Source organism: Drosophila bipectinata, chromosome 2L (genome assembly GCF_030179905.1).
Source record: "Drosophila bipectinata strain 14024-0381.07 chromosome 2L, DbipHiC1v2, whole genome shotgun sequence".
NCBI lineage: Eukaryota > Metazoa > Arthropoda > Insecta > Diptera > Drosophilidae > Drosophila > Drosophila bipectinata.
Genome location: NC_091736.1, coordinates 1,323,385 through 1,350,223, shown reverse-complemented (window position 1 = coordinate 1,350,223; position 26,839 = coordinate 1,323,385). Strand labels below are relative to the sequence as shown.

General features: G+C 45.5%; 11 protein-coding genes across 15 annotated transcripts; 6 read left to right on the top strand and 5 right to left on the bottom strand.

The window, feature by feature from the left end:
- Window positions 1–746: 746 nt before the first annotated feature.
- Nnp-1 (Ribosomal RNA processing protein 1 homolog Nnp-1) lies at window positions 747–3,342 on the bottom strand. The gene has a single exon (XM_017250249.3). The coding sequence runs from the start codon at window positions 3,221–3,223 to the stop codon at window positions 1,229–1,231; it is 1,995 nt and encodes a 664-aa protein (XP_017105738.2). The 5' UTR covers window positions 3,224–3,342; the 3' UTR covers window positions 747–1,228.
- Window positions 3,343–3,389: 47 nt separating this feature from the next.
- On the top strand, window positions 3,390–4,377 carry Grx3 (Glutaredoxin 3). The gene is made up of 3 exons (XM_017250250.3): window positions 3,390–3,707; window positions 3,767–4,029; window positions 4,090–4,377. The coding sequence occupies exons 1-3, from the start codon at window positions 3,498–3,500 to the stop codon at window positions 4,265–4,267; spliced, it is 651 nt and encodes a 216-aa protein (XP_017105739.2). The 5' UTR covers window positions 3,390–3,497; the 3' UTR covers window positions 4,268–4,377.
- A 193-nt stretch (window positions 4,378–4,570) lies between these two features.
- Window positions 4,571–5,961, top strand: Tap42 (immunoglobulin binding protein Tap42). Its single transcript, XM_017249850.3, has 2 exons — window positions 4,571–4,816; window positions 4,870–5,961. The coding sequence occupies exons 1-2, from the start codon at window positions 4,682–4,684 to the stop codon at window positions 5,881–5,883; spliced, it is 1,149 nt and encodes a 382-aa protein (XP_017105339.2). The 5' UTR covers window positions 4,571–4,681; the 3' UTR covers window positions 5,884–5,961.
- Window positions 5,962–6,115: 154 nt separating this feature from the next.
- On the top strand, window positions 6,116–6,811 carry LOC108131098 (DET1- and DDB1-associated protein 1). Its single transcript, XM_017249827.3, has 2 exons — window positions 6,116–6,267; window positions 6,339–6,811. Exon 2 carries the CDS (start codon window positions 6,354–6,356, stop codon window positions 6,684–6,686), a length of 333 nt encoding a protein of 110 aa, XP_017105316.1. The 5' UTR covers window positions 6,116–6,267; window positions 6,339–6,353; the 3' UTR covers window positions 6,687–6,811.
- Window positions 6,812–7,287: 476 nt separating this feature from the next.
- On the bottom strand, window positions 7,288–8,119 carry ND-B22 (NADH dehydrogenase (ubiquinone) B22 subunit). The gene is made up of 3 exons (XM_017249826.3): window positions 7,832–8,119; window positions 7,611–7,750; window positions 7,288–7,554 (listed from the first exon to the last, which is right to left on the bottom strand). The coding sequence occupies exons 1-3, from the start codon at window positions 7,927–7,929 to the stop codon at window positions 7,358–7,360; spliced, it is 435 nt and encodes a 144-aa protein (XP_017105315.1). The 5' UTR covers window positions 7,930–8,119; the 3' UTR covers window positions 7,288–7,357.
- Window positions 8,120–11,072: 2,953 nt separating this feature from the next.
- Bdp1 (transcription factor TFIIIB component B'' homolog Bdp1) lies at window positions 11,073–13,696 on the bottom strand. 3 transcript variants are annotated; one of them, XM_070277552.1, is made up of 4 exons: window positions 12,373–13,600; window positions 11,988–12,316; window positions 11,570–11,923; window positions 11,073–11,515 (listed from the first exon to the last, which is right to left on the bottom strand). In XM_070277552.1, exons 1-4 carry the CDS (start codon window positions 13,346–13,348, stop codon window positions 11,159–11,161), a joined length of 2,016 nt encoding a protein of 671 aa, XP_070133653.1. In that variant the 5' UTR covers window positions 13,349–13,600; the 3' UTR covers window positions 11,073–11,158. The 3 variants fall into 3 exon arrangements, with proteins under 3 accessions (XP_070133653.1, XP_070133652.1, XP_017105575.2); XM_070277551.1 differs by having other exon boundaries at window positions 11,074–11,923; window positions 12,373–13,498; window positions 13,557–13,696; XM_017250086.3 differs by having other exon boundaries at window positions 11,074–11,923; window positions 12,373–13,591.
- A 10-nt stretch (window positions 13,697–13,706) lies between these two features.
- Window positions 13,707–15,894, top strand: LOC108131276 (stAR-related lipid transfer protein 7, mitochondrial). Its single transcript, XM_017250088.3, has 2 exons — window positions 13,707–14,864; window positions 14,923–15,894. Exons 1-2 carry the CDS (start codon window positions 14,205–14,207, stop codon window positions 15,550–15,552), a joined length of 1,290 nt encoding a protein of 429 aa, XP_017105577.1. The 5' UTR covers window positions 13,707–14,204; the 3' UTR covers window positions 15,553–15,894.
- A 150-nt stretch (window positions 15,895–16,044) lies between these two features.
- On the bottom strand, window positions 16,045–18,185 carry LOC108131275 (protein disulfide-isomerase A5). The gene is made up of 3 exons (XM_017250087.3): window positions 17,343–18,185; window positions 16,670–17,281; window positions 16,045–16,605 (listed from the first exon to the last, which is right to left on the bottom strand). The coding sequence occupies exons 1-3, from the start codon at window positions 18,001–18,003 to the stop codon at window positions 16,343–16,345; spliced, it is 1,536 nt and encodes a 511-aa protein (XP_017105576.2). The 5' UTR covers window positions 18,004–18,185; the 3' UTR covers window positions 16,045–16,342.
- A 279-nt stretch (window positions 18,186–18,464) lies between these two features.
- Window positions 18,465–21,841, top strand: beta'COP (coatomer subunit beta'). The gene is made up of 3 exons (XM_017250085.3): window positions 18,465–18,951; window positions 19,078–20,280; window positions 20,415–21,841. Exons 1-3 carry the CDS (start codon window positions 18,597–18,599, stop codon window positions 21,596–21,598), a joined length of 2,742 nt encoding a protein of 913 aa, XP_017105574.2. The 5' UTR covers window positions 18,465–18,596; the 3' UTR covers window positions 21,599–21,841.
- Window positions 21,842–21,969: 128 nt separating this feature from the next.
- Window positions 21,970–25,110, top strand: loqs (loquacious). 2 transcript variants are annotated; one of them, XM_017250040.3, is made up of 5 exons: window positions 21,970–22,130; window positions 22,264–23,048; window positions 23,108–23,393; window positions 24,081–24,218; window positions 24,458–25,110. In XM_017250040.3, exons 2-5 carry the CDS (start codon window positions 22,309–22,311, stop codon window positions 24,704–24,706), a joined length of 1,413 nt encoding a protein of 470 aa, XP_017105529.2. In that variant the 5' UTR covers window positions 21,970–22,130; window positions 22,264–22,308; the 3' UTR covers window positions 24,707–25,110. The 2 variants fall into 2 exon arrangements, with proteins under 2 accessions (XP_017105529.2, XP_017105530.2); XM_017250041.3 differs by lacking the exon at window positions 24,081–24,218.
- A 68-nt stretch (window positions 25,111–25,178) lies between these two features.
- Window positions 25,179–26,674, bottom strand: Ing5 (inhibitor of growth protein 5). 2 transcript variants are annotated; one of them, XM_017250042.3, is made up of 5 exons: window positions 26,522–26,674; window positions 26,100–26,456; window positions 25,843–26,045; window positions 25,442–25,597; window positions 25,179–25,380 (listed from the first exon to the last, which is right to left on the bottom strand). In XM_017250042.3, exons 1-5 carry the CDS (start codon window positions 26,556–26,558, stop codon window positions 25,279–25,281), a joined length of 855 nt encoding a protein of 284 aa, XP_017105531.2. In that variant the 5' UTR covers window positions 26,559–26,674; the 3' UTR covers window positions 25,179–25,278. The 2 variants fall into 2 exon arrangements, with proteins under 2 accessions (XP_017105531.2, XP_017105532.2); XM_017250043.3 differs by having other exon boundaries at window positions 25,885–26,045.
- Window positions 26,675–26,839: the final 165 nt, after the last annotated feature.

The window sequence follows — 26,839 nt, the reverse complement described above, 5'->3', positions numbered from 1 at the left end:
AATGTCTTTTGTTTGGCCGAGATTTACCTAACTTGTACAGGTTTCTGAAAGGAGTTATAAAGGATATTGAGGCGGTGGGGCTAGGACACTCGTCAGAACGTGTAGAAAGTTAACGTGTCCTGTGCCTGGACTTAATTTGTTCAATCGTGTAGCAACACAACCGAACAGATGTTATCTTTTAGGAAATGAATACTCTTGTTGTCCACCCACGCAATCATGTTGCATGCAATATTTTTGCAAGGATTTATGTACATTTCGCGCCTCATCCCTGACCACAATTTTGCGGTGAAATACATTCAATTATTATGAAAATTTATTATACGACCGAGTCTATTGTCGGAATCGGATGTTCATTTAACATCCTCGCCAAGAAGCTAGTTTATAATTTGAATAAAAAAATATTTTAATGGAATTTCCGCATCAAAGCTATACAAATTTAAATTTAAATTGAATTAAGAATTATTTAACAAAAAATAACTGCATTGAGTGAGTATCTTTTGCCAGGAAAGTATCTTCAAATAACATTCTGAGCAGGACACTGGTGTCTCTTTGGTGTAATGTAACTCGAGTGAAAGCGTTGAAGAGAGCGCCGAAGAGAGAAAACTGCACTTGCATAGCACTCGTTCTCTCTTAAATGCATTTTATATAAAACTCGACCAACTAGTAACATCACTCGGCAAACTAAAATGAGTGGAGCCACTGGATGGAGCCACATTTTTCATTTTCCCAAACTTGAAACTCGAGTGTTTTCATTACATATACTACTTTTGCTTTTATTTTAATATCAACTCAGAGGATAGCTGGAACATAAAATGGCTTACAAGCAATAGTACATTTAAATGTAATTGAGTCTACTAAATATTTAGGGTTACATCCGGATCCGGTTCGGATCTGTGCAAATATTTAAAATTCATGATATCCTTAAACAAAACACAGCTGCAACCAAACACCAGAATGCAGATTAAGGTAACAAAAAATATGGAAGCGTCGAGTAGATTGCGTAAGACCAACAAAAGACATGATCTAACATATACATTATCCGAGCTGCCCACTCCGCCTCCAGTGCTCCAACCAGGAATGATTTGTAGCGTGGGTCTTCCTTGGTGATTGGCGTGCTTTGGCGGAGAAGTTGGGTGCAGTTGCGGCGTGAATACATTTTTAAAGGATGCAGTTGCCCTTAATGTTCGCGATCCTGTCCCAATCCCAGTCCTAGCCACTCGACGCAACGTCACAGGGTGTCGTTGAAAAGTCGCTTGGCGCCCTTGTAGTTCGGATGAATCGGTCCCGGCAGGACGTGGGGCTTGAGGGCGCTCTTGCCCGGTTGTCGGTCCGCGTCGTAGGGTAGTTGCGGGGACAGCTTCAGCTGGCGGTAGTAGTCGCTCTTGGGGTAGGCGCTGTTGCATTTGGTTACGATCCGGACTCGCTTCGCACCACCCGGCTGAGGGGTGCTGAACTGCGCCCGCGCCGCCGGCTTTGGTGTGCTCTTCTGGATCTTGCTGTTGGCCTGCTTCAGCTGCTGCTTGCGTGACGGAACGAAGATTTCCTCCTCTCCAGGCTCGAGGGGGGCATCCCAACCATTGGATGGTTTCGACTCGGCGGATTTCTCCTCCCCTGTTTCTGATACTTGGACATCCACCTTGGCTTCGTTCTGTTCCTTCACGTCGCTCTTGGGTTGCTCATCCTTCTTATTCTTTGATTGCTCTTCCTTTTTCGCTTTGATCTCCTTCTTGGGCTTGGGCTGGTCTTGTTTCTTGGGTTTCTTCGCCTTCGGCTTGGGCTCAGAGTCCTCTTTGATTTCTGCTGCAACGGCCGCCTCATCGGCCTCGTTGACTTCCTCGACGACCCAGGCATTGTTGATGCTAGAACGCACCTTGGCGTTGTGCTTGACCTTCTTCTGAAGCTCCGGAGGCAGGGCCTTCCCAATGACCTCGTCGTAGTTGTGCTCATCTACTTCCTCAAAGTTAATGGACTGAAGAAGACGTTTGCGCTTGGACTTGTTCAGTTTTTTGAGCTTCCTCCCAGTGCCGAATACCTCATCTTCCATCTCCTCGATGTCGGCGACCTTCTGCTCCACCATCTCCGCCAGGGTTTGCCCCTCTACCTTTGGCATTGTGCGCACTCCCAAAGGAAACTCTCCGCCCTTGTACGTCTCAAAGATCTGGATAAGTTTTCGCAGACTCTTTCGCTTCTTGCTGTTGTATTCATTAGTTCGAATCAAGGTCTGGAGCTCGTCCAGCACGCAGTCCGCATTGAGGGGCAGCTCTGGCATGTGAACGTCCACGTTTCCTGCGCGTGGATCAAGAGAAGTAGGACGCGCGGGTTCCTCCTCAGTGTTTCCCTCATCGTCCTCCTCATCGAAGCCAGAGTCAAGCTTCTCTATGTCATCAATGGAGGCAGTAGGAAATCCCATCAGTTTCCAGGCGTTGTACTTATCGCTGTACTCGCGGCCCAGATCGCTTTGGTAGAGCAGGTGATACAGCACCCTGGTCCGGCATTGAGCTACCAGCTTAACATCCCGCTGAGTGGCCAGATACGTGACGAATGGACGCAAGAAGAGATTAACCTGTGCGGCGGTTATCTCGCCATCGGCCGCCTTTGCCAGTTCCTCAAAGAAAATGTCCAGATAGTGCATAGTGAGTCCTCGGCTCTTAGGCTGCTCGGCCAAGACGGACTGCTGCATGCTGGTGTTGAATTTTTCAATCAGGTCCGCCGACCACTTGTTTTGCTTGAGGAGGCGCAGGACGTAGCGCAGCATTCGACGAACAAGCATCAAGAACTTGTCCACGCGCCACTGGTCGATTCCGAAGAATTCCTGGCACATGGTGCGCATAAAAGCACTGAAGTAAGCCAAGCTACAACTGGTGTTTCCGTCAAAGCTGTCCACCATCTGGGCTAACTGCTCAGCCAGCTCTTCCTGGACGAGCGGCTTGTCTGACATCCACATGTTGTAGTACAGGCCCTTCCAGATCCTCATGAAATCCTCCTCTGTGAATGGAAATGAGCTGCTGGCACGCAGCTTGAACCACTTGCGCAGCTTCCTGATCTGACGGTTACGCTTAACCACATCGTTGCAGGCCAGGGCACGTACAATCTTCACCTCCTGGGCAATAACCAGCACCTCCTTGGGTACCTTGGCTTGGGTCGCCTGCTGCTCATCCTCCTCATCTTTATCGATAGCCGCCACCTCAGCAGTGCGCTTTACTGGCTTTTTGCGTGTCACCATTCTCTGCCTAATTCAACTTTTGCTCAGAAAAAACAAATTTGCTGTGTGTATTATAATGCGGCAGCACGTGTTGAAATAAATTGATTTGTCGGGCCGCCGCGAAAATATGGCAACCTTTTTCGTCAAATTTAGTGTTGCAAAACTAGCAAAAAACAGTGCTCTAAAGTTTGCATAAAACGGCTGTACTCTTTCCAGCTGATCGGCATAAAACATTCGACCTGCTTTTATTCAATTTAAACAGTTTTCTGTAAATTCCAAACAAATATATATCACAATGCCAGTGGTAACCGTAGAAAATGCTGAGGAGTACCAAAAGTTCATCAATGCGGACAAGACCACGGTGGCGCTGTTTGAAGCCGACTGGGCCGAGCAATGTGCTCAGGTGAAAGATGTGCTGGGGGACCTCTCCAAGATATTAGGAGACAAACTGCAATTCATCAACTTGAATGCGGAGAAGTTTCCAGAAATATCAATGAAGCACCAGGTGAGCCTGCTGGAAAGCACCGAAAAACAAAGATCTAAACACTAATTATTCGTTTTCAGATTGAAGCCGTCCCAACGGTCATATTCTTCACTAAGGGTTCGGCAGTAGATCGCGTCGACGGTGTGGATATTGCTTCTATAAGCAGTAAGTCCAAAAAGTTGGCCGAAAGCGCAAGTAGCGCTGCTGCCACCGGCCAAACTCTTGAGGACCGCCTTAAAGCCCTCATCAACAAGGCACCACTTATGATTTTTATGAAAGGCGATCGAAATGCTCCACGGTGTGGCTTTTCCAAGCAACTGATTGCCATTGTCAACGATACAAAGTAAGCCCCAATATCCATTCTCCAATTCTCTTACCGTAATTCACATTTATCTTTAAACAGTTTGCCGTATGAAACCTTTGACATCCTAGGGGATGAAGAAGTCCGTCAGGGCTTGAAGACTTACTCCGATTGGCCCACGTACCCGCAGGTCTATGTCAAGGGAGAGCTTATCGGCGGACTAGACATCATCAAGGAACTTCTGGCCAACAAAGAGTTGGAAGCTACACTCAAGGCCTAATGTTTTCTATTGACCAACTTACCAATACGCACCTCAAGCCCGAAACAAACCAGTCTTCTAAGCCGCAACATTTTTAACGAATAAATAAAGAGAGTTTAGCGAACAATTTATTTATTTGTTTGAATATAATTTTAATAGACTTTCAAAGCAATAAAAGAAGTTTCAGCTTGATTTTTACATTAACGTTGGTTAAATAATTCCAAGTAGTTTCATTTTGATTTTCTATAGTTTGAAAATTTCAATTAATACCATTAAATACCAAATACCATGTAAATGAAATTTCCAACACTTATTTCTCTGTTGGGCATTGACCAACACTTTTTAAACAGCTGTTTGCTTAGCGGCTTGTGTTATTCGCAAATCTTTTGTTTCCCAGATAAAGAATTAAGAAAAAAATTAAATCCCTAGTTATTTATGGCCGAATCAAGTAGTGCTGCTGCCGAGGCTGGTGGCGAGGATAAAAAGCTGTCCGACATCTTTTTGAGTGGCTGGAATCTTCTCGATGAACTCGAAGTTTCGGAGTTGCCTTTCAATGGCACCGAATTTCAGGTGAGACAGCTTACACTGAAAAAAAAAACTTTAAATAACATATTTTACATCAGAACAAGGTAAAGACTGCCATGGGGTTTTTCGAAGAGGCAACCGTAATCGTTAACCAAGTGAGCATGTTCAGTCCTAACGAGCTGATCGACGAGGTCTCAACGGACTCGCTGCCTTTTATGCTGCTTCCCTACTTCCTTGGCAAGCTGAACACCAAGATCAATAATCCGCACAGCACTGAGGCCCTAGACCTCGGTGAAATATATTTTAAAGACCACCTACAGCGATGCCAGGAGTATGAGCTCTGTGAGGCCCCTAAATCTAAAGTAGCTGCGCCCGATAGCCAAGCGGCCGGGAAGAGCGAACAGCGGGAACTCATGGAAGCAGCATTCAATCGGAATGACAAAATCGCTCAGTATCGTAAAATGAAGGAGATAGATGAGTACATGGCCAAGATGCGGGAGGCTGTAAAGAACAAAACGGCTGATGACGAAGTCAGACGAGAGTTCTTCCTTAAATATTTAGATAAGAGCATCATGGACTCTAAGCAGGAGCTGGAGTCTTTACATATGATGAAGGAACTGGCTAAAATGCGTTTAGCCCGTCTGGCCGGCGGAGAAGCAGATACCGCAGTTGCACCCTCACGTCGCTTTACCAATCCCTCCTCACCATCCACTTCTCATGGTCATGGACATAGCCATGGACCCGGACATCATCACCATCATCAAGCCCCTAAACCTAAGCCCCTGCAGCCATTTATCATTACCCGAAATGCAACACAGAAGGCTGTATTCGGTCTGGGCTATCCCAGTTTGCCCATCATGACCGTGGACGAGTTTTACCAGCAGCGCGTGGACGAAGGAATATTCCCCGACGAAGAAAAGGTGGCCAAAATGAACCAGGCACAGGCAATAGCTGCAGCCCGTGATCCAAACGAGCAAGAGGACGAAGAAAAGGCTGCCGAGGAGCAGCAGGTGGAAGAGGATGACCCAGAGTATTTGGCCCGTATGAGGCGAATGGACGAGTACAAGGATGTGGTTCGTCGCGGAGATGGAAACCGTCATAATCGTAGCTAAGAAACTCACTTATACATTTTGTACGCAATCAAAAAAAATAAACTCGATGCTCCATAGGAGTGATTTTTATTAATATAACCATTCAAGACAAATTTTAAAGTTAGCTTAGCTGGTTTCAGAACTAGACTTATTTGGGAAATACATTTTTGAATTTCGGGAGTGCATATTAGAATTTTACGGAAGCTTTCCAACACTGCATCCCAATCGCACATTTCTAGTGCTAGAAAACGCCTACTAGCTATTTCGTCTTTTGCAGCACATTCCATTTCAACCACCAGCAACAACAAAAGATCCAAGGCCTCAGGGCACATAGAAAATTGTCGAAATAATTCGCTAACAAGCAATAATCCAGCATTAAATAACTTTAAATCCATCAAGGTCACAGTAAGTCACAATCGGGCAATATAAATTTTCATTTTAACCCAACGGCTTTATTAATTTTATGCACTCCGCAGTAACTCGGTCGAAGCATGTCTGTGAGCGATTTTATTAAGGGTTTACCCATCCACGACTCAAACAACTTCGCCCACCTAAGCAACGAGCATGGAATAAGGACATCCCAGAAACGAGCTTCCGTTTACCTGCCCACCGAGGATGTTGCCTCGGAGCAGTTGATCGTTATGGACAAGCGATGCGTCCTGCTGCGCTATCTCACACAGCAATGGGACAAAAAGACGCTGCAGCGTAAGCGCGAGCACGGTGGCGACGGAAACGGTAATGGAAACGGCCACGGCAGCAGCTCGACTACAAACGGAAACAATAGCAAAAAGCGTCCGCGGCTGGAGCCCAACGATCTGAACTGAGCGGCAGGCCCGAGCAGTCGGACAATCCCACAGAACCTCGACTCCAGCTCCCCATTCATTGCCAGCTAAAATTATCCCTTCATTTACATGCACATACTTAAATAAATACATTTAGTACAAAAGGATTGATTTGCAGTCGAATATACCCCAAAGGCTAAACAAAATTATAATTTCTTGCAGGCACCAATGTAGGAAACACGTTATTCATTCTTTATCAACTAAAATACTCTCGTTTCATACTAACCTATAATAGTTAAGTGTTTTAATTTCAGAATAAGATAGACATTCTTAATGTGTCAAAGAAATTTTCTAATTAACCCCTTTTAATCGATTAGTTTAATATTTTCATAAATATAAAGCTTTACATAAAAAAAATTGAAAGTTTTTGGAAATTTTCTGTTTTGCACATTAGCTTTTAAGAACCCTACAAATATTAACTTTAAAATAAAATAATTTTTTGAAAAATTAAAACAAGAAATACATATTTAAGGATTAAGGAGTGTTCCTTCTATCTTTTCCACAAAGTTTGGTAATCCAATTAATGTGTAGCACCTTGGGCCAACTTTGACTTTCCCATTGAGAATTTATGAAAACATATATATTGAGGAGCTCCAATTGATTTACTTTCAAAGACAATGATTTGATTTGACTATGGTACTTTAAAGGCTAAATTAGTGGTGCCCCAGGTCCTTGGGGTCCGGCTTGCCGTATTGCTTTTCCCACCAGGTCACGTACTCCTTCTTTCGCTGTTCTCGCTTGGCAAAGTATTCCGGGTACTGAGCCTTCTCCAGAGGGTGCCAGTAGTCCAGGAGCCAGTCGGGAGGGATCACCTCTCGCTCGTAGGCACAGCCACCAGAGCTGTTGGCAACTAAAAAAGAAATACAATATTTATAAACAGTATTCTCGATAGAGTCCTCTGCTTACAGTTTCTCGGTTGGAAGTGCTTCGTCTCGAAGAGTTCTCGTTGCCCGCAGGCTAATAGACGAATGCCTTCGCCCAAGTCCTTGCAGCGATTTTCGTCGAACCGGGCTCGCAACTGCACAGCACGGTAGCGGTAAACATTGCTGGAAAGGGAAAAATGGTCAGGATGCACTTCATCATTATATAATCTATGGTTTCTGCGGGGCAGACTTGCGTGCACTCACCGACGGTCATACCAGGCCTCAAGGTTGCGCAAGGCCCGTTTGTAGAGGCTGCACACCTGGCGCTTGTGCGAAGCAATTGCCAAGGGGACTTGGGCCATCGTTTTGCACTCCTAAATAGTCAAAATCTTTCAATTAGATGCTCTTCTTCGCAGCAACAACAGCTGTTAACGACCAGTGTGCGCAAGACCCTCTGTATGTCCAGTGCTGGATAATGTATAATGACAACAATGTGGCAGCACTGTTCCCATGTATAATTTTCAAAAATGTAAATAAATTTTACAGGATCCAGAAATTAGTTTAGCCTGCCGGTCGTATAATTAAAAAAAAACAGACTACTTTTATATGTTTCATATTTTTTTATATAATAAGAAGATTCAATTTCCTTTTCTAAAAAATGCACCACTACATTGACGGTCCAAAGTGATGAAGGACCTGTGATTGCTATATATTCCTCAATTCTGATCCGATTCTCAAGCGGAGTACCTTAAACGATTTCTAGATCGATTTTGCGCCATTCAGCATTAAAATCCTGAGACAACATATTTTTTAGTTTTTTTGTCAATTTTTTGGGATGGGATCCCTTGAAAATGAGGTTTTCCCCTATAGGGCCCACGGCGATGGCTATATCTTACCCAATTCTCATCCGATTCTCAAGCAGAGTACCTTAAACGATTTCTAGATCGATTCTGCACCATTCTGCATTAAAATCCTGAGACAAAATATTTTTTAGATTTTTCGTCCATTTTTTGGGATGGGATCCCTTGAAAATGAGGTTTTCCCCTATAGGGCCCACGGCGATGGGTATATCTTACCCAATTCTCATCCGATTCTCAAGCGGAGTACCTTAAACGATTTCTAGATCGATTCTGCACCATTCTGCATTAAAATCCTGAGACAAAATATTTTTTAGATTTTTCGTCCATTTTTTGGGATGGGATCCCTTGAAAATGAGGTTTTCCCCTATAGGGCCCACGGCGATGGCTATATCTTACCCAATTCTCATCCGATTCTCAAGCAGAGTACCTTAAACGATTTCTAGATCGATTCTACACCATTCTGCATTAAAATCCTGAGACAAAATATTTTTTAGATTTTTCGTCCATTTTTTGGGATGGGATCCCTTGAAAATGAGGTTTTCCCCTATAGGGTCCACAGTGATGACTATATCTTACCCAATTCTCATCCGATTCTCAAGCGGAGTACCTTAAACGATTTCTAGATCGATTCTGCGCCATTCTGCATTAAAATCCTGAGACAAAGTATTTTTTAGATTTTTTGTCCATTTTTTGGGATGGGATCCCTTGAAAATGAGGTTTTCCCCTATAGGGCCCACGGCGATGGCTATATCTTACCCAATTCTCATCCGATTCTCAAGCAGAGTACCTTAAACGATTTCTAGATCGATTCTGCACCATTCTGCATTAAAATCCTGAGACAAAATATTTTTTAGATTTTTCGTCCATTTTTTGGGATGGGATCCCTTGAAAATGAGGTTTTCCCCTATAGGGTCCACAGTGATGACTATATCTTACCCAATTCTCATCCGATTCTCAAGCGGAGTACCTTAAACGATTTCTAGATCGATTCTGCGCCATTCTGCATTAAAATCCTGAGACAAAGTATTTTTTAGATTTTTTGTCCATTTTTTGGGATGGGATCCCATGAAAATGAGGTTTTCCCCTATAGGGCCCACGGCGATGGCTATATCTTACCCAATTCTCGTCCGATTCTCAAGCAGAGTACCTGAAACGATTTCTAGATCGATTTTGCGCCATTCTGCATTAAAATCCTGAGACAAAATATTTTTTAGTTTTTTTGTCCATTTTTTGGGATGGGATCCCTTGAAAATGAGGTTTTTCCCTATAGGGCCCACGGCGATGGCTATATCTTACCCAATTCTCATCCGATTCTCAAGCGGAGTACCTTAAACGATTTCTAGATCGATTCTGCGCCATTCTGCATTAAAATCCTGAGACAAAATATTTTTTAGATTTTTTGTCCATTTTTTGGGATGGGATCCCTTGAAAATGAGGTTTTCCCCTATAGGGCCCACGGCGATGGCTATATCTTACCCAATTCTCATCCGATTCTCAAGCGGAGTACCTTAAACGATTTCTAGATCGATTCTGCACCATTCTGCATAAAAAACCTGAGACAAAATATTTTTTAAATTTTTTGTCCATTTTTCGTGATGGGGTTCCATGAAAATGGGTTTTTCCCCTATAGGGTCCACAGTGATGACTATATCTTCCTCAATTCTGATCCGATTCTTAAGCGGAGTACCTTAAACGATTTCTAGATCGATTCTGCGCCATTCTGCATTAAAATCCTGAGACAAAATATTTTTTAGATTTTTTGTCCATTTTTTGGGATGGGATCCCTTGAAAATGAGGTTTTCCCCTATAGGGTCCACAGTGATGACTATATCTTCCTCAATTCTGATCCGATTCTCAAGCGGAGTACCTTAAACGATTTCTAGATCGATTCTGCATCATTCTACATTAATATCCTGAGACGAAATTTTTTTTAGATTTTTTGTCCTTTTTTCGTGAGGGGATCCCTTGAAAATGGGGTTTTTCCCTATGGGGTCCACAGTGATGGCTATATCTTCCCCAATTCTCATCCGATTCTCAAGCGGAGTACCTTAAACGATTTATGGATCGATTTGCCACCATTCTGCAGAATATTGAGAAATATACTCTCTAACTGTAAAAATACTGAAGTTATGGCATTTAAGGTTACGGGCATGCTTATATCAACTCAGGAGGTGATGCTGATCTAGATATTCTTGATTACTTCATAGGGTCGCAGATGTCTCTTTCCCTGCGTTGCACACTTCTGACCAAAATTAAAATACTGCAAGGGTATAACAAGTCAAGCTAGACCATAGACTATACTTCTTAAGTTTGCCTTTTCCCATTTTTCCTTCTTATGTGCTAAATAGAAATATCCTTTGACCAAAAAAAATTATTTTAAACGCAAAAAAGCACTATTTAAATGACCATATGTTCTTTAAGTCAAATTTGTTTCAAAATTATTCAATTTACCCATTCTCCCTTTACCTATATTGTACGAAAATCAAACATAATTTTATGAAATGGTACAATTTTTTTAATAAAAAAAACTTTCAATAATTTTGATAAAAAAAATAAAAATAACAGAAAGGTAGAATAACTAAAAAAAGGTTAAGAGTTTCAATAAGAAATTGGAACACTTCCCGTTTTGGTTATATTTTTTAAATAATACAAATAAAAACTTAAATCTATTAACTTGCTTTAATAACTTATATTTAGCAACAAATAATTTGATGTCATATACATAATGCTGTTAGTCCTCCAATTGCATAACTTTCATGATGCACTGTACTATATGTTCGGGTATATTCAGCGGCGTTTCACACAACTCGCCCGTCTTTTTATCCAGCATATAGATTTCGTTGAGTACCCGATCCTCATGCTGCGGATCTAGCGAGGAGACCAGAGCCAAAGATCCCTCCGCCAGTTCGGCGATAATTTGTTCAATGTCCGGCTCAGCAGCCAGTGGCGGAATGGGATCATCTGGCGTTATTATTTCGGCCTGATCTTCATCCGGTTCATCAATAAAGTTAATGTAATAGGTCTCTGATCCCCGGTTGGGCACCTCGTTCCCAGGATTGACTGGATTAACATATGTCGCAGCACTATCCTGTAAGTTGACTACCGTTTTATCACTGGACTTGCCTATAGCTTCTACTTCTACCTCCTCGGGGTCCTCTAAAAGCCCATTGAGCTCGGCTGTCAGAACTTCCTTTGTTGGTAGTTGGCTTAAAATTTGTTCGGTTTTAACCACATCTTCTTGTTTGATAGGCTTAATGGTCGTTGAATCCGGATTAGATTCCACTGGCTTAGGTGTATTCGCGGGCTTCCGACGGGCTTCCCTGGGTTTTCGTTTGGCAGGAATACTTCCGTCGTTTTCGCTTGCTTCCAAGTCCTTGCGTCGTTTCGCCCAGGTCCGCTTTCCGAGCTTCTGCTTGGTTATGTGCTCATTCTCGTAGACGACATCTCCATCGGTCATAGATCGGGAGGCCTTGCTGTTATGCTGGGATCGCGATCGCTGCAAAAAAAAGTATACATTTCAGTTATGCAAGAAAACACAGAGTTTCAACACAGCGTACAACCTTCTTGGAGTTTTCAGGGTTGGCACTGGCTATCTCCTTCCACTGTCGCTCGTTTTCTTCACGTTCGCGATCCTCCTGCGCCAGCTGATCCTTTAGTTCCTGAATGTTGAATGCCTTGGGATAAAGCAGAGCTTTGTTGATCAACTGGCCGTTGGTGCGCTCCTCTTTCTTGTACTTTAGTTTTAGGTCGCGGCGCGATCGTGTCGGGAACATTTGGCACATAAGCGAGAAGTCCGTGCCAATAATCTGCAAGCTACGATAGAAACGGACTGTCTCTTCAGATGTCCAGAATGGCGTCCGCTTATGGCGTTTATAGAAACCGTTATCGCCTGTTGAAATCATTAAATGAATATTAATTCTACTTGAATAGAAATCGCATTCCAACCTGTAGTCTCATCCATTAATATAAGCGACGAATTTGCCAGCACTTTGCGCGCCTCTACCTCAGCTGTGGTCTCAATTTCCAGGGTCTTCTCATCGATAATCATTTCTCCATTGGCGTCCAGCTTCAATTGGGGTACAGGCATGGCAGATGTCGATTCTGTCTTGGCCTCCAGCAACTGATCCGTCGTGGGCTTGGCTTCTTCCCCGTTGGTCTCGTTCTTAATTGTCGTAATAGCCTGCTTTGGCTTCATAGGGTTGTTTCCAGGATTGTAGAAGATCATATCCAACATCTTGAAGGTGGATTTATCGGGCACGCCCTTGTGAAACCGCGTCTCAAAGTCTCGCCTAGCGTTGACCCGTTGGCCGGATTGCGCTGCCTTGTCGTCGCCCTTACGTTTTCCGCCTCCCTCCGAGTAGGTGGAGCAGGTAGACTCGGTACGGATACGTCCCATCCCAGGACTCATCACGGGTGGAAAATATTTGTAGGGAGATGGCGGCATGGGCGATGAAACCTGTTGCAGGGGCGTTCCCGATGATGAACCGCTGAGGTAGCGCTCCCTCCGTGTGGGTGTGGCCGGGGACTGGTACTCGCCGTCATAGTCTGAGGCCATTGGAGAGCCCACAAAGCTGTTGCGCCGCTGGCCAAACACTGGGGTGGGGCGCACACGCTGTCGTGCCTGGGCTTTGCTTGGCGACATGGGAAAACCTCCTGAGGTCTTTTGCAAGTCCATCTGTATTACATTGTCCTCCAGATCCGAGTGAAAGACTTCCTCTAGCTGCCCGACGGAGCTGACAGGCATCTTAAAGGCCGTTGCATCAGCAACCTCCGGCTCGGCCGTCTGCTGCTCCGGCGCCGCCGCCTCCCCATTCTTCACCTCAGGCTCTTCTAGGGGAACAGCCGATTCTTCCTTGCGAGGCTTGCGCTTTATGAGCGACAAATTGGCCGGAGCCTTAATGCGCTGGCGTCGCATTGACATGGTGCCTGCGTTCCGTGAGACACTTTCCAGCCACAGGTGAACTTTCTCACATCAAATCGAAACAAAGATTAGCGCAACAAAAACAATTAGTCGGGCACCACGAGTTTGTGGGGTTCAGTGCTGGGTAACGTAAAAGTAATGCACACTGGGCTAATAATATGAAGTTCGGTCATCAAAGTTTAAGGTATTTATTAAGCAAATTGCTTACATTAAAATGTTCTTATTATTAATTTTATATACTTTTTTTTAGGATAAACATAGATGCCTTTTCGGTATTTTAATATTCAAAATTCGAGTCCCTTACAGAGCTACCCTAGGGTTTTAAATAAACTGAATAATCTGCTTGTGTGTTTCATGAAGCAACAAATGTGGTTTTGGTTTTCATATTTTGTAATTATTGTAATATTTTTAGTAATATTGGTCTGCAGAATTTTATCAAGAAAGCAGCTGTCAAAGCTCAGCAGGCGGCCGCCTCCGTTTCGCAACACTGCTCCCCTGTAACGACACAACCTACAACAACACCATCCACAACAACAAAGGCAATAACATACCCGAAGACAAATTGCAAGTTGCACGTTTTTTCTAATCGGCCAAAGATGATAAGCCGGACAACGGCAACATAACCCCAGTCGCCAGTCGCCGTGCATCGAGGCATCTTTTCTCTCAAACCGATAGCCGATAGGCCGAAAGTACAAAATTCTCCAAAATTTCAAAGGAAGCCAATGTGACAAGTGTGTGAGCTGAAAGTAATAGCGGAGGAACATAAATATCGCCGCTGCCTCTGCTGCCGCTGTCGCTGCCACTGAGTTGTTATGCAAGCGGGCGGCAGACAGCTACCCAAATTGAATTAGCCGGCATGCTTCTCAATCGATTTGTGTCAGCAATTAAAAACCAGTCGAAGGAGACCCTGCGCGCCTGGAGCTACCAGTGCGAGTCGATCTTCGCGCAGCGCTCGCGGCGCATCCAGCAGCTGCTGAGCTTCTACCAGTCGGTCTACGGGACCCAGGGCCTGAAGCAACTATGGCGAGCCTACTACCGCCGGGAGCTGCAGCCGCCTTTGCGGGGCATGATTATGAGTGCGGTGGGCCTGATGGGTCTGAACATCAAGCGCCTTGGCAGCGATGGCTTTGACTGGAACAAGGAGCGTCTGTCGCTGGCCAACTTCGATCTGTGCCATCGGGACATTGAGTTTATCAACACTCTGACCCAGAACCAACTATGCGACCGATGCCAGGCCAAGAAAATGAAATACTGCTACTGCCAGCTGGGAAACCAGCGTTGTCGCAAGTCCCAGTCCGCTAAGAGCCCATCCACATCTACGTCGCCGTCGACCAGCAAGGAGACCGATGAAAGCATCGGCTACTGCCAGAAGTCGATGGACTTGGACGTGCGCGGTGCCCCGGCTGGATCAGTTCGCATCCAGGCCCAGGATGACCATTCGTGGGAACCGTACTTCAGCAAGAACGAGTTCAGCATATGGCGGCGGGAGGAGCGCTCGTCCCTTTACTCATACAAGGTTGAATATACCTATAATCTCTCCAATTTCAATTATAATTAGTGGATTTAATTTCCAGGTTTATGCTCGATTCGACGACATTACGGCCGACGATTTCCTCCATGTGCAAACTGACCTGGACTACCGCCGTCAGTGGGACGACACTGCTCTTAGACTAGAGCTCATCAGCGAGGACCCTGTGCCGGGAAGCAACTCTCACCTAATCTATTGGGAGATGCAGTGGCCGCGGTTGTTTGCCAACCGTGATTATGTTTATTGTCGGCGCTACATTAGGGATGACAACAAGAAGCTCATTTTCATCTGCAACCGCGGCGCCAAACACAACACTTATCCAGCCTTGTCTGGAAAAGTGCGGGTCACTGACTATTGGAGCCTCATGGTCATCAAACCCTTCCGAGGGTTTCACGAGCCAGGCTTGCACTTTGTGCTCACCTACTACGATGATCCCGGCGTACCCATTCCCCAAAACATAAAATCGTGGGTGACGCAAAAGCAGATGCCCGAGTTTCTTACCAAAATGTACGTGGCCACCAAGAACTATGCATGCTCCAGGGCCATCAAGATGAAGGACATGTTCAATGGCTTTTCCCTGATCAACGAAGACTACACAGCCAATGCTCAGCGAGGCAGCTGGCTGGGCAGCTTGGGCCGGCGCAAGGTGAACCGCGGCAGCGAAGCAGAGCGCTGATAAGTGCTTCCTTTCCAAACCCCATCCTTATTAAACCCTTCCCACACACTCCCAAGTTTCATCTTCGGTTCCATTCACCTGCGACTCTATAAACAACTATTCAGGAGAGAATACCACTTCTAGCATTAGAAACTATCAAATCGAACCACAGAACTACAGAGCAAGTGTGCAATAGCTGTTGGCATTTCGCGCTCATAGAATGTGTGCCACACGGATGGGATACCTTAAATATACTGATTGTATCTAACTATTAAATACATAATATCTTAAGTTTAGAAATTGTTTTAAAAGCAAATAGAAAATATGGAAATTACTTGTACAATAAAGGAAATTCAGAATATATACATCACGGTGAGGCATTAAAATGATTCAGTTTATCTACATAGGTCAGTCACTATATACTAAAATTAGTATGTTATATAAGATTCTAATCAAACCATGTTATGCCACAGGTTATCAGTGTCCATACACTCACGAGTGAAGATTATAAAATCATATTTTAAAATGCTTTTATTGGTAAGTCGATAATACAAAGCATTTATTTATTGGATTAGCTACAATTATAACCCAAATAAACACTTGGGTGTATGCTATCGTTTGTATTCTTCAAAGATTGAGAAGAGTTTCTTAAAAGATTCCTTTCTAGCTGAATACCATTTTTAGATTAGTTTTATAATAAAATAATTCAGAATTTGACGACTAATAGGTTGATTAGTAACGATATCAGTATAATACACAATTAATACAAAATTAGAGATTGCCGAGATTCAAGTATAGATATCTAGTCTTGTCACAGTTCACTACGATCTACCGCACTCGGCGGGTTGTTCACGAACGCGATAAAGTCCTTGCTGGTGCGCCCACCGTTGTAGTCCAGCCTGGTTTTAAGGTAAGAGAAGTATAAAATGGTGGGATAGCCGCGAACACTGTACTTGGCGCAGAGAGCAGCCTGCTTCGTACAGTCCACGGCCGCAAACGCCACGCGAGGATCATCCTGCAAAGCAGTGGCGGCTGCAGTGAACTCCGGCTTAGTGCTCTTGCAGTGGCCACACCCTAAAATGCACAAAGATATATCGTTGGTTAGGTACATTATGAGTATTTATACAAATATACTTACAGGGAGCATAGAACATCACCAGTGCGTGCTTCTTTCGCTTCAGGGTCGTGCTGAAAGTTTCTTCATCAAGGAACAGTACCTCCTTGCTGTCCTCCTCCTCCTCCCAGTTCTTCTCTGGCGGTGGCGGTGGTGGCGGCTCTTTCGGATTCCGCATAAACTCGACAATTTTCGATGCGTCTCGAACATTAACTTCGAACTTGAAGACCCCGTACGAGAAAAACTTCACTGTGGGGTAGCCCTTCACCTTGTATTTCTCAGCCACAGATTGCTCCTTCGTGGCGTCCAGGGCAGCCAACAGTCCAGGAATCTTCTGCTGCTTCATTTCCAGAGCGGCCTTTTCATACTCAGGCTTCATGCGCTTGCAGTGCCCGCACCAGGGAGCATAGAACATGACCAGAGCCGACTTCTCATCCTTCAGCGCAGGCTCAAAGCCCTGGTTGGTAAGGTGCACTATTTCGGAGTTTGTATCTGCCGACCATTCCGGCTCCTTAGGCTTCGGCGTGGGCTTGGCATTTGGGTTTAGCATAAAAGCGACAAGGGCATCCTTTGTGTTGTCCCCTTCGTAGGTGAAGCGCAGCTTGCCATTTTCAAAGTAAATAAGAGTAGGGAAGCCTGTAAAATTATATTTTTATATTAGTTGAGATCGTGGTTAATAGCATTAGACATGGCTTACCAGTTATGTTGAACAACTTGCGAATGGGAGCGTTTTCCTGCCGCTCAACGTTCATCGCCGCCAACAAATACCCTCCCTTGGCCTTTAGTTCCGTTGCTGCCTTGCCATAATCTGGCTTCATTTTCTTGCAGAAACCACACCACGGCACATGAAACATGACCAGCATGGGGCGGATGTCCTTCCGCAGGTGTTTCGTAAACGAGCCTGCGTCGCTAAAGTGCAGGACATCATCACCGGCGGGGTCCTCCTCCCAGGGCAAATCTCCAGAGGGATCCCGCATGAACGTAACCATTGAAGCTACACTTAGTTGCCGGTCGTAGTCCTTGTGGTAGTCCCCGTCCTTGTAGTGCTTAATAGCATAGGGATCTGGGGATACCTTGAGCTTTTTGCACAGCTTCTTGCGATCCGCTTGACCACAGTCTAAAAGTAGCATCGTCCCCGTTCCTCGTATCGCCTCCGCAGCTTCCCGAAATACTTTCAGTTCGGCAGCAGCAGCCTTGGCACTGGTCACGTACAGTGCCAGGACATTGTTCTTGGTGCGTAGCAGCTTCTTGAAGTCCTTGTACTCGGCAATGTCGTCCTGGACCGGTGATGTTTTTGTCTTAGCGGCAACAAGTGCCGTCAACAGGAGGAGCACAACAAGCTGGGTTGAGATCCCCATGGTGGTCTCACAAACTATCGACTTACTGGACTAACTTTGTGTACTTGAAGCTATTATTTCCAGTGGGCTCTGCGAGATTGCAGGTTTCATACAGATTCAATGCAGCATTTTTATTTTTCCGGAAAACTACAGGTAGAAGACGTGGAACGGAGAGGCGAGTCTATCGATAGGTGGCTTGGAAGAGAAGTTAAGTTCAGCGACTTCCAAAGAGCCGGCTGCAAGAAATACCTTAATGTCATCACTAGCCATAATACGAAACGGCTTTTATTTTATATTATGTATAATGGCTTTTGTAAGATTTATCTAAAATGGTTGGATTAACTTAAGTAAAATTAATTTAAAATAAAAATTAAAAAAAAAAATTTGGCAAGAAAATTTTTAATATTTCAAAAAAATTCCGTTTTTCCATCTCTTTTCGATAATAAAACTCCGCAGCCGTACGTGGCAGGCGACAACCCTAGACCATCGCTGACACATTAGCAATAGGGGAAGAAGAAGAGCGCCTAGGCAGCAAAAGAGTTTTCCTCAAATTGCCGCAATTCAAAATAATTGTTTTCGCATAGATTCCTTGTGGAGAGCCAGAGCCGTGAAAGATGCCCCTTAAACTGGACATCAAGCGCCGCCTGACGTCGCGCTCCGACCGAGTCAAGTGCGTCGACCTGCATCCGGCGGAGCCGTGGATGTTGTGCGCTTTGTACAATGGCCACGTACACATCATGAATTACGAGAACCAGCAGATGGTGAAGGACTTCGAGGTATGCGATGTCCCTGTACGCTCCGCACGATTCGTGGCGCGGAAGAACTGGATCCTTACCGGATCGGATGACATGCAGATCCGCGTCTTCAACTACAACACCCTGGAGAAGGTGCACATGTTCGAGGCCCACTCGGATTACCTGCGATGCATCGCCGTGCATCCCACACAACCCCTTGTGCTGACCAGCAGTGGTAAGTGATATAGGGTCCTGTCCCCCACCTTCCTCCCCCCATTCTCTGTTTACTTTATAAATTGCCTACATATCCCGCTGGGAAGTATGCTTTAGATTTTTCACCTGCAATTTCACATATTCTCAGACGATATGCTCATTAAGCTGTGGAACTGGGAGAAAATGTGGGCCTGCCAGCGCGTCTTCGAAGGCCACACCCACTACGTCATGCAGATCGTATTCAATCCAAAGGACAACAACACCTTCGCATCCGCCTCTCTCGACCGCACGGTCAAGGTGTGGCAGCTGGGCTCCAACTTTGCCAACTTCACCCTAGAGGGCCACGAGAAAGGAGTCAACTGCGTGGACTATTACCATGGCGGAGACAAGCCGTACTTGATTTCCGGCGCCGATGATCGTCTTGTGAAGATCTGGGACTACCAGAACAAGACCTGCGTTCAGACCCTCGAGGGTCACGCCCAGAATATATCCGCCGTGTGTTTCCACCCCGAATTGCCGATCGTACTGACTGGTTCTGAGGACGGCACAGTCAGGATCTGGCACTCCGGAACCTACCGCCTGGAGACATGCCTCAACTATGGATTTGAGCGCGTCTGGACCATTTCCAGTATGCGTGGCACCAATAACGTTGCCCTGGGCTACGACGAGGGCTCCATTATCATCAAGGTGGGTCGCGAGGAGCCAGCCATGTCCATGGATGTCGTCGGCGGCAAGATCATCTGGGCCAAACATTCCGAAATGCAACAAGTTAATTTGAAAACCATCGCTGATGGTACGGAAATAAAGGATGGCGAACGCCTTCCGGTCGCAGTGAAAGACATGGGTGCCTGCGAGATCTATCCGCAGACTATTGCCCACAATCCCAATGGTCGGTTTGTGGTGGTCTGCGGCGATGGCGAGTACATCATTTACACTTCGATGGCTCTCCGAAACAAGGCCTTCGGATCCGCACAGGAGTTCGTTTGGGCTCTGGAGAGCAACGAGTACGCCATCCGGGAGAACAACGGAACTGTGCGTCTCTTCCGCAACTTTAAGGAGCGCAAGAGTTTTACGCCCGAATACGGGGCGGAGAGCATTTACGGTGGATACTACTTCGGCGTGAAGACCTCCTCCGGGCTGGCCTTCTACGACTGGGAAACCCTGCAGCTGGTTCGCCGCATCGAGGTGCAGCCAAAGAACGTCTTCTGGAACGAAAGCGGCAGTCTCGTCTGCCTGGCCACCGACGACTCATACTTTGTGCTCGGCGTGGATACTGCTCTGGTGGCGAACGCAGTGGAAACCAAGGAAGGCCTGGAGGATGATGGAGTCGAGAGTGCCTTCAATGTATTAGGTGAGTTCTTAGGAAAGCTCTTATCTTTGAAGATAAACGAAGAACACAATCATGTGTTGTCACAGTTTCACTTTCAAACAAAGAATCGATTGCTTTTGATAACGATTTTGTTATTGGTATTTTTTCTGTTGCAGGCGAGACATCTGAATCTGTGAAGACGGGCCTCTGGGTGGGCGACTGCTTCATCTACACAAACTCAGTGAATCGGATAAACTACTATGTGGGCGGCGAGATTGTTACAGTGTCCCACCTGGACCGCACCATGTATCTCCTCGGATATGTTCCCAAGGATAACCGCCTGTACCTGGGTGACAAAGAGCTGAACGTAATTAGCTTCTGCCTGCAACTATCTGTGCTGGAGTACCAGACAGCCGTAATGCGGCGCGATTTTGAGCGGGCTGACTTGGTGTTGCCCACCATTCCGAAGGAGCACCGCACCCGCGTCGCGCACTTCTTGGAGAAGCAGGGCTTCAAGTCACAGGCCCTGCAAGTATCGACGGACGGCGACCACAAGTTCGACCTAGCCTTGCAGATAGGAGAGTTGGAGATCGCAGTGAAGCTGGCTCGCGAGGCAGAGAACTCACAGAAATGGACGCAGCTGGCTGACGTGGCTGCGCGCAAGAACAACATGGCCCTGGTCAAGGAGTGCATGCAGAAGGCTAATGATTTCAGTGGCTTGCTACTGCTCTCCACCGCATCGGGCGATGCCCAGATGCTGGAGGATGTGGGCACCGCTGGCTCGGCTCAGGGCCGCCACAACATTGCCTTCCTGGCTGCTTTTCTGCGCTCAGACGTACAGCGCTGTCTGGATATCCTCATTGAAACGAACCGTCTGCCGGAGGCGGCCTTCTTTGCCAGAACTTACCTGCCCAGCCAGATGTCCCGAGTTGTGGAGCTGTGGCGCGAAGAGCTGGGCAAGGTCAACGAAAAAGCTGGCCAATCGCTGGCGGATCCGGCACAGTATACAAATCTCTTCCCCGGCCTAGCCGACGCGCTGCGTGTGGAGCAGCATTTGCAAGCGGAGCGGTCTCGCAAAGCGCCCGCCCTCATAGCCGCCCAGCTGCCTCTGAACAGCGAGCGAAATCCCCTCGAGGAGCTGCATGCCGCTGAGCAGGGCGGACCAGGACTGGAGGAGAAGGCAAAGCCGGTCTTTGTTCCTGCTCACGATACCGCCGTTAGCACCAACCAGGTGGCCAAGCCTACTTCTGCCGTTGATGATGACGATGATCTGGACCTGGAGATCGATGGCATCACGCTAGACGACAACATCGACACGACGGATGTCAACTTGGATGATGACTTCTTGAGCGACGATTAGGGTGGGCCGAGATCACAGCCAGATCTAGATTACCATATACACCTTTGTTTACTGCTAAGGGAGTCCCACATTTCGAGCACTTCGAGCCACACAATTCCGCGCATACATTCGCATTTGATTTGATTGAATGTTATTTCCCGTGCATTACCTATAAAAGTCTAAAATTATAAATATATTTCTAATAATTATATGTACAACAGTAATGGATCAAGAGAAATGCAATAAATACTTATTAAAAATGAAGGTTTGTGTCAATTTGGTATCATTTCATTGTTGAGCGTATTTAAAACAGTTTTTTTAAAACCAAATTAGAAAAGTCGTTATTTCAGTGTTGGAAATAGTGTTTGAAATATCATCCGCTGAGTAGGCTAGTCGTCAACAGTCTGGCCACACTGTACCGCTGAATACATACATATTTATCATTCGTGTGTGCGTCTGGATTTTGCTGTATTTTTTATTTAAGAATGAATTATTAACTAACCATTAATAAATTATTATTAAATAAAAAACAGTTAAAAACCGCAAGTCTACCGTAAGTATTCAAATCACTTCCCATTATCTATATATTTTTAAATTCTGGTTCGATTACCATTTGAAAAGCTCCGCCGGTTCTAATTATTGATTTTTCAACCGAACCACATTTAAATCTTTTCCGTAAATCGTAGATACACACCGCGATCTCCTTGAAGACAGAAACACCAAGAACAGCAATGGAGCAGGAGAACTTCCCCGGCCATCGGTTGCCCCCGCAGCACCAGCACCTGCAACACCTCCAGCAGCAGCCCGTCCAGACGGGATTCGCTCCGAGGCGGCAATATGACAGTCTAGGTGGCCCATCGGCAGCGGTGATGGCCGCCGCCTGTTTGGGTAATGGCACCGCCCAGGCTGGGAGTGGAGGACCATCTGGGGGCAGTCCGGGAAAGAGCGTTCCAATGTTGCAGCGCCCCATAAAGATCAAGAAGGAGAAGATATCGGCGAGCCAGCAGCTGGCCCAACCGACACAGCTCTTGGAGCTTAGTGAGTCGGGAACAGGAGGGGGCGGGGGTGTTGGCCTCCTGCCCAACGACGAAGCCCTTAAATTCGTTAGCGAGACGGATGCCAATGGGCTGGCCATGAAAACTCCCGTCAGCGTTCTGCAGGAGCTGCTCAGCCGACGTGGCATCACGCCGGGCTATGAGCTTGTCCAAATCGAGGGCGCTATCCATGAGCCAACGTTCCGGTTTCGTGTGTCCTTTAAAGACAAGGACACGCCGTTTACGGCCATGGGTGCCGGGCGTTCCAAAAAAGAGGCTAAGCATGCAGCAGCACGGGCACTTATCGACAAACTGACCGGTGTACAGCTGCCAGAATCGCCCAACAGCGGTGCTGCTGGGAGCAGTGCAGCTGCTGCGGGACTCACTTCTGTTGGTAGCGGAGGAGACGGTAGTGCCGGTGCAGCGGGAGGTGGAGAGTAAGATTATATGACTCCAGAATTATTCTGATCCCTTTGTAACATGTTGTATTTCTCAGTGCCGGCGACAGGATCGTGGGTAATCCCATAGGCTGGCTGCAGGAGATGTGCATGCAACGCCGCTGGCCACCGCCATCCTATGAAACCGAGACCGAGGTGGGACTGCCACATGAGCGTCTGTTTACGATTGCCTGCTCGATTCTTAACTACCGGGAGATGGGCAAGGGCAAGAGCAAGAAGATAGCCAAACGCCTGGCAGCCCACCGGATGTGGGTGCGCCTGCAGGAGACGCCTATCGATTCGGCCAAGATCAGTGACAGCATCTGTGGCGAGCTGGAGGGCGAAGTGAGTAGAACCACCACAACTATGAGCAATCATTATGAGCGTCTACCGGCTGCGTTTGAGTTGTTGGAGATCTAATCCTTCTATCTTGATACTTACCCCGCAATATCCCTGCATGTCTTAATCTATCTAGCCAATATTTTACAAGCTTTACGACCGAATTTACCAGACATGTTAATTGTTGTTCTGTTATCTGTTATGCAGTTCTTGGAATATATATATTACAAAATATATTTTTTTCCATTTTCTGTAAGTGTCTTCCGTCGTGTCAAAAAATAGTAGCATCTTGTTTTTTAGATTTTATTTCAAACTAACCATAAAAAAGAATACTTTTTGTAAAAAGATTTTACTTAGAATCGAATATATATTAGGCAATTTTATCTTTACTAACCAATCTTTTCTAACCCGAAATTCTGTGCAATTATACAAATGTTTTTTTGAAAATATTAAAACGCTGTTTTATTAATGAAGAATTTTGATTTTTAGGCTTTGTTGGTTATGGCTTATGTTGGTTTTGGTAGCTCTTTGGTTTTGGTAGCCGAACATTTGTATTATATTGAGCACCCATTATCCCAGCACCCATTGTCATGCATCCCTTCACCGCACCTACAACATAAGTGATATGTTTCAACTCACCATTTGGCGTGGGTTTTTCAAAAAAACACACACACTTTGCGCTCTTATTTACAGCCCCGCAGTAGCGATAATTATTATGGTGAATTGAAAGATATCTCTGTGCCGACACTGACCACGCAGCACAGTAACAAAGTCTCCCAGTTCCATAAGACCCTGAAAAATGCAACGGGCAAAAAACTTCTCAAATTACAGGTAAATGACAATGACCTCAAGGATAGAAAGCCTTTGGAATCAAAATTTGAATTTCAAAATTATAACTGGCATGTACTCATCCACTTCTATTAAGAATTTCAAATATTTTCTAATTATTTCAAACTAATTTTCCCATTATCAGGCAGTTTAAGACAAATTATTCGAGATATCAGGTCCATTTTCGTATCTATTTCATTGAAAGCCCCATATAATGTGACTATCGGAATTTGTAATTTCAGAAAACATGCCTGAAGAGCGCCAAGATGGACTACATCAAGCTGCTGGGCGAGATCGCAACCGAAAATCAGTTTGAGGTCACCTACGTGGACATCGAGGAGAAGACCTATACCGGCCAGTTTCAGTGCCTGGTGCAGCTTTCCACGCTACCCGTAGGTGTCTGTCACGGTACCGGTCCGACGGCAGTCGACGCCCAGCGGCATGCCGCCCAGAATGCACTCGAGTATCTGAAGATCATGACCAAGAAATAGGGGCAGCCAACTGGATAGCAAAATCTGAACGCACACCACGACCACGACGATAAGCCGACGATGCCAATTCCAATTCAATACCGATCGTGAATGCAACCCAAAGAGTCGAGTGCGAAACCTGAGCCTTCGCAAGAGGAGCAGCAAAACACCATCATCATCATGTGGAAATATTGTGTTTATTTGTTTTCTTAACGATTCCTTCGATTAGACAGTTGACTTTATCCACTATATATGTAAATGTTCATATACGTCCACCAATGTGCGCGTATATGGTTATATCCACACTTGCATATACAGACAAGTGTGTAATATGTTCGGGAATCTTAGAATCGCTTTATAACTGTGAAAAACTCCAAAAAAAAACCTTAAGAAATACAAAAAATAAATAGCTATCTATGCTTAAAGGATTGTTTCCTTCGGTGGGATGGGTCGAGGCTGGAAAATCATTACTTAAATATGACACAAGTCCAGGTTATTGAAAAAACATGCACGCCTAGGCGTGCTATAATAGTATTTATTTTAGTTCTTATTCTAGTTTATGAATATTTTACAAACAATATGGACAATTGAGTCTACTTCTTTTTGCGGTCTTGGGTACACTTGGGGCAGAACCACTTTCCTTTGGGTTTCGTGGTGAGCCCGACGCACGCAAAGTGGAACCACTCGATGGGACACTGCAATGTGGTCGATTTTTTAATACTACCTCTTTAGTATAAGATTATATGTTCTACTTACATCGGGATTGTCGCAGCCAATCATTTCGCCATAGGATACCTGGTGGCAGAGGCAGTAAGTGGGCTCGTTTGGATCCACGGGCATGTCCATAACATCGCTCGGTACGGCGGCCGCGTGACTCGATTCCTTCTCGGAGTCTTCCACATCGGCGGTTTTCTGCTCGAATTACACAGATGGCATGAGTAATAGGCTTGACTTGGTTCTAGCATGCAGGTACAATAGTGAAAATCAAATGAAGGGGTGAAGCGAATGGAAAATGCACAGTCGAAGGGGGAAGGAGTATATATTACCGGGAATATAAACATTACGCTACAAGGGTACAACGAAAAAGCAGTAAAGTAATTCGAACTAAAATCAAACAGTCTCACAGGCAAAATGTTATGATAATGATGATGGTTTACCTTTTGAACGCCCCCCTTGCGTGTATCTTTTTCTTGATTTACCTTGGACTTTTTCTTTTTGGTACCTTGTCCCGTATTGCTACTTGAATTGAGGGTTACGCTGCTGTTGTTTTGGTTGCTGCCACGCCCAGTTTCCTCGTCCGACGAAGCTGACTTTTTCTTTTTACCCGTGGTCTTGCTGTCCTTTGTCTTCTTGCGACCCTCTGAAAAACGGAGACGGGCTTAGCGAAACAGCTATCACAAGAGGCTTCACTTACTCTTGGCCACAACTTCCTCGGACTTGGCCCGAGTGGAGGACGCTTTCTCCTGAATCTCGCCCTCAAACCGGGCCAAATCGTTGTCGAGACGGCGAATTTGTTTGTCGACCAGCTCGTACGTCTGGATAGCTAGTTGCACCTTGTCGTCGCTATACTCCTTGGCTTTTCCGAACAAAGCCTTTATGTCCTCCAGTCGTTCCTTGCGCTCCTCGTCCCCCATGGCTCCACTGTCGGCCAGCTTGCGCATAAAGTCCTTGGCGTGGCTGTCGATGCTCTTCATGGCCGTTTGGGCACGATCGTCCAGTTTTCGCATCAGCTTAAAGTTCCTCTCCAGCTCAGTGGGAAGGCTTTCCAAGCCTGCATTTATGGTTTTAAAATATTGTTACAGAAATATTGTTATCTCTGCGTGTTTATACGCTTACCGTCCAGGTAGTTCTCCAAATAAATGGCTGAGGACATTTTCGTACTCCGCCCTATCCTTTAAATTAAAATATTTCACTTGTAGCCGACCAACAAGCGTCTATTTACGGTCTAGCCAAACATTTAGAGTTGTCACCCTTCTGGAAATCACAAAGAAATCGAAATGGATGGAAGCGTGAGATACCTATCGCTAAAATAGGAATATGTTGTTATTAAAAAGTTGTTTTAAGGTAAAAGCAATAGCTTAAGATTAAATTTGGGAGAAATAAAATTAAGACTTTAATATAATACCTGCCTGCGGAGTTATTAATGTATTTGTA